A 10,856-nucleotide genomic window follows, 5' to 3' on the forward strand; every position below is an offset into this window, starting at 1 on the left:
AGCTTTACAGAACATTCTTCATAACTATTACCGACTAGTACTGTAGTATCGTAAGGGCGAAGAATAAGACGATGCCTGGCCAGAACAAGAAGGAACAATGTTTATTCACGAGGCTGCTGTCTTGATTTTAATACCCTGGCCCGAGGCCAGAGCATGCGCCGTGGCGAGGGGTGGAGGCACCTGTTATCGGTATATTCTTCGGTGCGTGCACCTGATAATCTACGATATATCACTTCCTCCTCTCTGAGCTAGAACCTATCCGGCGGCTTGCGGGCACGGGTGGAGCGTCGGAGTGGGAGTGGTTCTGCCGTGGACCTTGAACTTGCTGGCTCGATGCCACCGCCAGACGCTTCCTCACCAGGCTCGGACAGACCGGCCTGAAGGGCTTGGCTGCTAGTTGACTGGATGCCGCTGAATGAGAGTGGCAATTGCTCCATGGCAATTGGCGTTTCGCACGGTTCTTTCTTAACCGGTGTCGATGAGTCGCGTGGTCGTACTTGATCGACGTGTCTACGTTGCACCCCCCTTGGCGTGTTAACGGTTAACAATCGCTTGCCTTCGACTGTTGTCACGGTTCCGGGTAGCCACCTTTGACCTAGCTGACTGTACTGTCGACTCCACACCTCCCTTCCTGGTGCAAACTCTTTCTTTCCAGAGTTCGGAACTCCGTTGACGGTAGCCTCCCTCTTCGCCCCGTCTTCCTCTGCCAGGTAGGTGCTCAGGCGGGTCCGTGGTTGGAATCCAAAAAACCTTTCCGCGGGCGACTGCTCCTCTCGGGTCGGTGTGGTCCTGTAACGCAACAAAGATTTGGCAAACCGACTTTGCAGCGTTCCCACCCGAATTTTCTTCAGGCCCTCCTTGATGGTGCGTACTGCCCGTTCCGCCAAACCGTTGGATTGCGGGTAGTATGGGGCCGTCGTTACGTGGCGCACCCCATTTTCCCGGAAGAACCGCGCTGTCTCTGCACTGGTGAATTGCGGACCATTATCCGACACGACAGTCCGTGGTATGCCAAATCGCGCGAAAATGCACCTAAGTGTGTCTACCGTAGTCGCTGCTGTCGCCGTCTTCAAGGGCACTGCTTCGATCCACTTAGTCTCGGCGTCGACGAGGACGAAGATCATATGCCCTTCCACGGGACCAGCAAAATCCACGTGTAGGCGGTACCACCGTCTGTTGTTCTTTGGCCAGTTTGCCGGGACCTGCGCTGGGGGCATGGGCAAACACTGCACGCATTGGGGACATCGTTTTGCAAGCATTTCAATTTCACCGTCTAGCCCTGGGTACCAGAAAATTGAGCGCGCGAGGTTCTTCATTGCCGTCATGCCTGGGTGCGTATCGTGCAACTCTTTGAAAACAAATTGCCGGGCAGCTTTAGGCAGAACCACACGGTGGCCCCAGTAGAGTATCCCGTTACTCACGGTCAATTCATGCCTCCGTGCAAAATACGGTTGGTACTGCTGTTCTTCTGAACCGAGACGCCTTGGCCAGCCTTGCAAGATCCAAGTCTTCACTTGCTGAAGTACGTCATCTTTGCTGGTGTGGTCTGAAATACTCTGCGCAGACAAAACAAAATCATCCATAGCCTGCGCATGCAGGACATATTCGACTAGTTCATTTTCCAAGCCATTATCGCGAACCGGTAATGGCAACCGTATTAGAGCGTCGGCATTTGCATTTAGCTCTCCTTTTCTGTATTCGAAGTCGTATTGATAAGCTGCTAAGAGCAGTGCCCAACGTTGAATGCGGGCCGCTGCCATTTGCGGAATGGGTTTATCTGGACCTAGAAAACCAGTCAGAGGCTTGTGATCGGCCACCAGAGTGAACTTGTTGCCAAACAAATAATCTCGAAATTTTACAACGCCGAAGACCAGCGCTAGTGCCTCCTTTTCCAATTGTGAATAATTACGTTCCGCCGACGTTAGAGTTCTCGAGCGGAACGTTATGGGATGATCCACTCCTTGTATGCCGTGCGTCAAAACTGCGCCTATACCCTCGGCCGACGCATCACACTCAAGCCGCAAGGGTCTTTGGGGGTCGTAATGCACAAGAAAGTTCGCCCTTCTCATGGCGCGCTTGGTTTCTTGGAATGCTGTTCTCTGTGCGGGCCCCCAACACCACAGTGCTCCTTTAGACAAGAGTCGGTGTAACGGGGCCAAAGTGGACGACAAGTTCGGTAGAAATTTGGAATAGTATGTGACCAGTCCTAAGAATGATTTAAGCTGGCTTACCGAAGTCGGTGGCGGTGCCGCTAGCACTGCTTCCAAATTGTCCTGCAGTGGGTGGAGGCCTTTTGCATCAATTCGGTGCCCTAGAAATACCACTTCTTTCTCCCGGAAGTGGCACTTCTCCTTGTTCAGTGTTAGGTCGTTCGCCCGAAGTCGTTCGAACACTTGCCGCAGTATCGTTGTGTCATACTCTTTTTCTGCTACAATAATGTCGTCCAGGTAAACCTTCACCCCTGGTATACCCTGCAGCACGGCTTCTATGCGCCGCTGAAACAGCGCAGGTGCCGAGGCAATGCCAAAAGCCAAGCGGTTGTAGCAGAAGAGGCCTTTGTGTGTATTCAACACAGTTATCTTCTTAGCATCATCATCCAGGGGAAGCTGGTTGTATGCGTTTCGTAAGTCGAGTGTGCTGAACACTTCGCCTCCTGATAGCGCCGCAAAGATGTCGTCAATTTTCGGAAGCGGGTACTGCTCTGTTCTTGTCGCTGGATTAACTGTTAGCTTAAAGTCCCCACACAGCCGGAGGTCTCCGTTCTTCTTTGCTACGGGCACGACCGCTGTTTCTCATTCAGCCACGCTCACTGGGGACAGCACGCCCACTTCCACCAGTCGGTCAATTTCGGCGGAGACTTGCGCTCTCATGGCATACGGGACTGTCCGAGCCTTCAGAAATCGAGGTTGCGCACTTTCCTTGAGGTACAGCTTCACCGGTGGTCCCTTACAGCATCCGAGGTTCTCAAAAAGGTCCGGAAACTCGTCAAGAAGTGCGGTTAGCTGGCTGTCGGCGTGAACAATATTCACCGAAGACGACGTGCCTTCTACTAGCAACATGCCTGCTTTGCGAAATTCCTCTATCGTGTCCCTTCCGCACAAAAGGGGCCCTCGATGGTCCACTACTATCAGCGAACTGCTCACCGTTACTGGTCCAAGCTGTACCTGCATGTCTACCTTGCCAATGACCGGCAACGATCCCAGGAAACATGAAAGGCGTAGTGGAGATTTTTGCGCAGCCGGCCACCACTTGCGATGCTTCTTGTACAAGCTTTTGGGAATCACGCTTACTGGTGATCCAGTATCGACAATCATTCGCAGCCTACGGCCTTCCCACGTTAAGGTGCGCTCGATTGGCTGCACCAAGTGCTTATTGGCGGAACTGTGTGCAACGAGAGCATACAACCTCTCTTCTTCGCTTTCACATTCGGTTCCGTCGACAGCGAACGTTCCTGACCTGGGGGTGTGGGGTCTTTTGCAAGCCCTAGCAAGATGCCCTCTTTTACCACATTGATGGCATATGGAACTGCGATGTCGACAGGACGCCGTTGCATGCGCCCCTTTGCATCTGTCGCATGAAAGGCTGCAATTCTTCCTCCACTGTCTGCCTTGTTGCTGTATCACGTTGACGCCGCCACCTTCGGTCCGGGCGTATGAAGTACGCATGCCCCGAGCGTCTTCGTTCGCTTTCTCAGAAGCTAAGGCGAATTCTTCGGCTTCTTCACGAGTCAAGTTCTTGCGGCCCAGCAGGCACCGGCGCGTTTCCTCATCCCGAATCCCACAAACGATTCGGTCCCGCAACATACGGTCCAGTGTCGCCCCGAAATTACAATTTACGGCCAGTCTTCTCAGTTCAGCAATGTAGTCCCGGACGCTTTCTTGCTCATCTTGTTTTCGCATAAAGAAAGAATAGCTTGCTGCTATTTCGTTTGCCTGAGGGTTGAAATGTTCTTCCAAGCATTTCACAACGTCATCGTACGTCAAGGAGTTGATGGCGACCCCCGGCTGGTGCCCTTGCAATATCCGGACGACACTGTCGCTCAATGATGAAACCAGTAGGGCCCGGCGTTTCGCTACGTCGGTAATATCGTTGCCCTCAAAGTAGGCTTCCAACCGGACACGATACGTGCTCCAGCTACTCACGGCGTCGTCGAAGGCAGGGGGTCGGGATCCCATTCTTCTGGTCTCAGCGTCGGAGTGCAATTAACCGGATCCCATCCTCGTCGCCACTGTAGTATCGTAAGGGCGAAGAATAAGACGATGCCTGCCCAGAACAAGAAGGAACAATGTTTATTCACGAGGCTGCTGTCTTGGTTTTAATACCCTGGCCCGAGGCCGGAGCATGCGCCGTGGCGAGGGGTGGAGGCACGTGTTATCGGTATATTCTTCGGCGCGTGCACCTGATAATCTACGATATATCAGCGCTATTAACGACAACCCCTTAGCTTTTTCCATTACTTATGGTATAATCACAACATATCAATATGGTTTTCAGAAAAATAGGTCTACTGAATAAGCTTTATGTATTATAAAAGATTAAATTTACAAATATGGTAAATATAAAACTTACGCTTCGTTTCATTTGGACTTTAAAAAACCCTTTGGTGCAGTACAGTATGACGTAATATTACGGAAACTATGACAATACGGCATACGTGGAATCACCCTTAAGCTTTACAGAACAGTCTTCATAACTATTACCGACTAGTACAAATGAAGGCAGCTACACCAAGACAGCTTCAGTTGGCCCAAGTGTTTGCGCAGGGTTCTGAACTGGGTCTTTGCTCTGTTTGGTTTATGTTAATAATATTGTATATATACCTGCTTCACCGCAGCTAATTATGTATGCAGAAGACACAGAAGACATTCATGTGTTATACTTCCATAGAGGTAGCGGCGATATACTATAGTGTGTTACTTTAACATTTTAAAGTCCACTCAACTCCGAGTTGGCCCAATAAACTGCAGCGGAGCAGTGGACAACTTGCTCTTTTTAATAATGCATTTGCCGATCCCAGGCCAATTTTTAACAGTTACAGCGCCCTCTATCAGAGTTTAGCTTCGTTAAAAAATACACAGTACTTCACAAAGTAAAATAAGCACACATACCTCAAATCTTCACGAATTATTAAGACTTGGTCTTATAATGCGTTACTGGTTCATTTCATCGAAGCAAAATTAAATCTTGACTTGATGATAACCACGGTGTAGTCAGCGATGTTGAATTCCTGAACACGAGAGAGGAAGCGCACTGCGTCCCCCTTCCGCTTGCGAAAATGGCAGTGACGCTCCATTGAGCCAGCGCGTAAGCAGAGCCTAAACCTCGTCCCACTAACCAGTTTACGGCCGTAGTGGATGGCGCATGCACACTCCAGTTACCGGTGCGCTTAGCTGCTTAGCGGAACTTAAGAACACCAAAATAAAAACTCTCCATTGATCTGCTGATGCGCTCCGTGTGCCACGCCATCAGCCATGTTGTTTTTTGTGTTTCACAGTGGCTTGGTACCCACTAGAACATTAGAGTATACTTAATGGTCAACAATGGGGGAGCATAAATCTGTCCCAGTACTGAAATAAAAAAACCCATTGAAGAGGACCAAACATTTAGAGCCAGCACGCTGGCCGACATGCAGTAAATGCCTATGTTGGTATTGCAGGTTCTTGTCGCTCTCTGAGCTGCATTGGATTTCGACGCGTCCGGTCAATGGGCGGTGATCCCTTTATTTCCAAAGGCGCTTGCGGAAATGACACCATGCCACTTGGCTGCAAGAGACTGCTCCAATGAATCGTCAGCCATCTTCGACGACAGGAACGCCAGCGATACCATCTGCATTGAAAGTGATATGGTGGAGACTCACCAGTATCAAGTGCCACGTGACCATGTGCAACCTTATTTAAGCGCACGACTATATGCCTTCGTGAGATTTGGAGCCGGCACGCCGGCCAACATGCAGTTAATGCCTATGTTGGTATTGCAGGTTCTTGTCGCTCTCCGAGCTGCATTAGATTTCGACGCGTTTGGTCAATGGGCGGTGATCCCTTTATTTCTAAAGGCGCTTGCGGAAATGACACCATGCCACTTGGCTGCAAGAGACTGCTCCAATGAATCGTCAGCCATCTTCGACGACAGGAACGCCAGCGATACCATCTGCATTGAAAGTGATATGGCGGAGACTCCCCAGTATCAAGTGCCACGTGACCATGTGCAACCTTATTTAAGCGCACGACTATATGCCTTCGTGAGATTTGGAGCCGGCACGCCGGCCAACATGCAGTTAATGCCTATGTTGGTATTGCAGGTTCTTGTCGCTCTCCGAGCTGCATTGGATTTTGACGCGTCCGGTCAATGGGCGGTGATCCCTTTATTTCCAAAGGCGCTTGCGGAAATGACACCATGCCACTTGGCTGCAAGAGACTGCTCCAATGAATCGTCAGCCATCTTCGACGACAGGAACGCCAGCGATACCATCTGCATTCAAAGTGATATGGCGGAGACTCACCAGTATCAAGTGCCACGTGACCATGTGCAACCTTATTTAAGCGCACGACTATATGCCTTCGTGAGATTTGGAGCCCGCACGCCGGCCAACATGCAGTTAATGCCTATGTTGGTATTGCAGGTTCTTGTCGCTCTCCGAGCTGCATTAGATTTCGACGCGTCCGGTCAATGGGCAGTGATCCCTTTATTTCCAAAGGCGCTTGCGGAAATGACACCATGCCACTTGGCTGCAAGAGACTGCTCCAATGAATCGTCAGCCATCTTCGACAACAGGAACGCCAGCGATACCATCTGCATTGAAAGTGATATGGCGGAGACTCCCCAGTATCAAGTGCCACGTGACCATGTGCAACCTTATTTAAGCGCACGACTATATGCCTTCGTGAGATTTGGAGCCGGCACGCCGGCCAACATGCAGTTTGCCTATGTTGGTATTGCAGGTTCTTGTCGCTCTCCGAGCTGCATTGGATTTTGACGCGTCCGGTCAATGGGCGGTGATCCCTTTATTTCCAAAGGCGCTTGCGGAAATGACACCATGCCACTTGGCTGCAAGAGACTGCTCCAATGAATCGTCAGCCATCTTCGACGACAGGAATGCCAGCGATACCATCTGCATTGAAAGTGATATGGCGGAGACTCACCAGTATCAAGTGCCACGTGACCATATGCAACCTTATTTAAGCGCACGACTATATGCCTTCGTGAGATTTGGAGCCGGCACGCTGGCCAACATGCAGTTAATGCCTATGTTGGTATTGCAGGTTCTTGTCGCTCTCCGAGCTGCATTAGATTTCGACGCGTTTGGTCAATGGGCGGTGATCCCTTTATTTCCAAACGCGCTTGCGGAAATGACACCATGCCACTTGGCTGCAAGAGACTGCTCCAATGAATCGTCAGCCATCTTCGACGACAGGAACGCCAGCAATACCATCTGCATTGAAAGTGATATGGCGGAGACTCCTCAGTATCAAGTGCCACGTGACCATGTGCAACCTTATTTAAGCGCACGACTATATGCCTTCGTGAGATTTGGAGCCGGCACGCCGGCCAACATGCAGTTAATGCCTATGTTGGTATTGCAGGTTCTTGTTGCTCTCCGAGCTGCATTAGATTTCGACGTGTTTGGTCAATGGGCGGTGATCCCTTTATTTCCAAACGCGCTTGCGGCAACGACATCGTGCCACTTGGCTGCAAGGGACTGCCCCAATGGATTGCCAGCCATCTTCGACGACAGGAACGCCAGCGATACCATCTGCATTGAAAGTGATAGGGAGGAGACTCACCAGTATCAAGTGCCATGTGACCAAGTACAACCTTATTTAAGCGCACGACTATATGCCTTCGTGGGATTTGGAGCCGGCACACTGGCCGACATGCAGTTAATGCCTATGTTGGTATTGCAGGTTAGTGAACACTGCTCTTTTCATGTACGACATGCTCTGCTTGTAGTTGTAGCAAACGAGTGAAAGAACGTGCTCGCCATAGAATATTTCGTTTGTTTGCTAACCAGGTACTGTATTTTATTCTATAACTGTTGCTTTTCGGTGATGTAGAGATAAATCCTGGCCCCCCGCAGTGAAACTGAACTAGAATTGCTCAAGAGCTTGCAGGCAGGTCAGAACAGCGTCATGAAGAAGCTGGATACTATCCAGGAAGAACTAGCAAAACATGAAGCTATGCTCTCTGAAATAAATCATAAATTGGGCAAAGCTGAAGGACAGATTGAAGTTCTTAACGAGACGGTAGAACAGCATGAAAACGTGGTCAAACAGCACGAAAAGAAAGTTCAGGAACTGCAAACAAAAGACGTCGACCTTGAAAATAGAAGCCAAAGGGCCAACCTGGTCTTTTATGGCATTAAAGATGACAAGGGAGAGGCGTGGCAGCAGTCTGAGAAACTGATTAAGGACATCTGTCTAACTCGTCTTGCAATAGAACTGACGTCAGCGCCAAGAGCACACTGTATCGGTCGATTCAACAAGAAGTTCAACCGGCCAATTGCTGTAAATTTTTCCTCCGACAAGAAAAAATGGATGTCCTTAAAACGCTAAGAAATTCAAAGGGTCTGATTGCTGTGTAAATCAGGACTACGCACCAGAAACACGAGAAATCCGACAACGATTGTGGAACTATGCTAAAACTGAACTAGCAGACAGTAGTAGCAAGGTTGAACTAAGGTTTGACAAACTAATTGTTGATGGCAAGGCCTTCACGTGGGACAAAGAAAAAGAAAAGGTAGTTCCAGCTATAAAGAAGGGACATCCTGCTTGTAAGACCGCCTCATCCTCACGCAACCTAACAGCTGTTGTTGTAAACTGCAGAAGTATTGTAAACAAAATAGATAAATTCGCGGGCTTTATTGAATCGACAAAGGCAGAACTAGTGTTTGGGACAGAATCATGGCTGATACCGTCAATCAATAATAGTGAGGTGTTTCCTAGCCACTTTAACGTTCACCGAAAAGATAGGGCAAGAACAGGTGGAGGGGTATTTTTGTTAATTCACTCTTCCTTACGGTCATCTGAACGTGATATCGGTCACGATGACGTAGAATCGGTCTGGTGCACGGTGACACTTGCTGATAATATGAAATATATATTGCCGGAACGTTTTATCGACCACCAAATTCTGACCCGGATTTGTGCAGCAACTGTACGACATAACTTACAGAACATCAGATCAGTTTATACTTGCCGGTGATTTCAATCTACCGGATTTGACGTGCTATAATGGAATATGTATCACCTTGACTGGTTGTCGCGAAAACATCAGCATGAAAAACATCGCTGATACGTTCGGTCTTACTCAATACGTTACTGTGGCCACAAGGAATAATAACATTTTAGATTTGCTTTTTTGTAATTCGCAAATATTGTAGACTATGTGACGTGTATACCCGGTATCAGTGGCCATCTCGCGGTTGTATCAACTATTAAACATGTGATCAAGAGACCCAAGCCCCGCCAACCGAGGAAAATATATTTTTATAATAAGGGTGATTACTCTGCTATTTATCAGGAATTATTTGCTCATTTGCCTGTTTTCGATTGTCATTGCGAGAGCGCGGATGTTTTACAAATGTGGTCTCTATTTGAAGCAAATGTCATATAACTAACAGAAAAGTATGCGCCAAGTACAAACGCGGGTAAACTCATAAACTGCAAGAAGCCATGAGTGACACCAGCGATTTTTAGATTAATAAGAAAAAGACGATGAGTATACAAGGCATTTAAAAGAACCCATAGTAGTTATCAGTACACCAAGTTGGTCGAGATAACTAATGAATATAAATCTAAAGTTGGTAGCGCAAAGGATCAATATTTTAATCGACTGAACGAAAGCAAAAAAAACGAACCCAAAGCATTTTTGGAGATACGTAAGAAACTGTGGAGCTGATTCAACCGGAGTAAACAAAATTTTCCATGATGGTGAGATCTTGTCCAGCGACATTGATAAAGCGTCGTGTCTTAATGATTCCTTTCACTCCGTATTTTTACCTCAAACGCATTTTGCGAAATTATCTACGCTGGCAGAGTCACCTCTGGGAACGCAGCCAATAATGCTACCGGTTGAACTCTGTGTGAGTGGTATCCAATCCCTTTTAAAAATATAGACGAAACCAAGGCCCCTGGTCCAGATGGTGTTTCCCAACACGTGTTGAAGCGTTGTGTCTGACCAATAGCATCTTATCTTTACCTAATATACAGAAAATCTCTCTCTACTGGCTTCTGCCTGAGGACTGGAAAATGGCTTTCGTGGTTCTTATTCAAAAAGGTGGTTCCAAAAAAGAGGCCAAGAATTATAGACCTATTTCATTATATCTATTCCCTGCAAAATACTAGAGCATATTTTCTATGAAGACATCATGAAACACGCATTTCAACATAAATTATTAGTTGATGATAAACACGGTTTCCGCAGGGGCCTGTCTTGCACAACACAGCTGATTGAGTTCTACCATGATTTAGTGTCCGAGGTTGATGACAACGGTCAAACAGACTGTGTTTTCTTAGATTTCAGAAAGGCGTTTGACACCGTGTGCCATCCCTTGCTTTTCGTAAACTCGAAAGGGCAAATATTGATTGAATAGCCTGTTATCTATCACAGCGTCGACAATGTGTCATTCTCAATGGTACTACTTCTACGGTGGAAGTAACTTCGGGTGTCCCTCAAGGGTCCGTTTTAGGGCAGCTACTGTTTTTAGTTTACATTAAAGATTTCACTAATGGCATTACTTCTCGAATACGTTTATTCGCTGACGACTGAGTTGTGTACAAAAAAATAAAAAATGAACAGGACCGCATTGAATTGCAGGCTGACCTTACCCGAATAGTGGAATGGTGTGATAAGTGGAAGAT

At 48.0% G+C, this 10,856-nt stretch overlaps 1 protein-coding gene across 1 annotated transcript; it reads right to left on the reverse strand.

Moving 5' to 3' along the window:
• Nucleotides 1-248: 248 nt before the first annotated feature.
• On the reverse strand, nt 249-3,170 carry LOC119161656 (uncharacterized). The gene is made up of 4 exons (XM_075874529.1): nt 2,915-3,170; nt 2,232-2,770; nt 1,435-1,556; nt 249-789 (listed from the first exon to the last, which is right to left on the reverse strand). Exons 1-4 carry the CDS (start codon nt 3,168-3,170, stop codon nt 249-251), a joined length of 1,458 nt encoding a protein of 485 aa, XP_075730644.1.
• Nucleotides 3,171-10,856: the final 7,686 nt, after the last annotated feature.

This window comes from Rhipicephalus microplus, chromosome 9, assembly GCF_043290135.1.
Source record: "Rhipicephalus microplus isolate Deutch F79 chromosome 9, USDA_Rmic, whole genome shotgun sequence".
In the NCBI taxonomy this organism is placed as follows: Eukaryota; Metazoa; Arthropoda; class Arachnida; order Ixodida; family Ixodidae; genus Rhipicephalus; species Rhipicephalus microplus.

What these genes read in the sequence shown, in the direction of transcription:
- LOC119161656 (XM_075874529.1), bottom strand. Translation starts at nt 3,170, where the DNA reads ATGCAGGTACAGCTTGGACCAGTAACGGTGAGCAGTTCGCTGATAGTA. An exon ending in GAAGCTGTACCTCAAGGAAA is followed by an intron (nt 2,771 to 2,914) that starts GTGCGCAACCTC and finishes TCGTGCCCGTAG; the next exon opens with CAAAGAAGAACGGAGACCTC. An exon ending in CGGCACCGCCACCGACTTCG is followed by an intron (nt 1,557 to 2,231) that starts GTAAGCCAGCTT and finishes TTGTCTGCGCAG; the next exon opens with AGTATTTCAGACCACACCAG.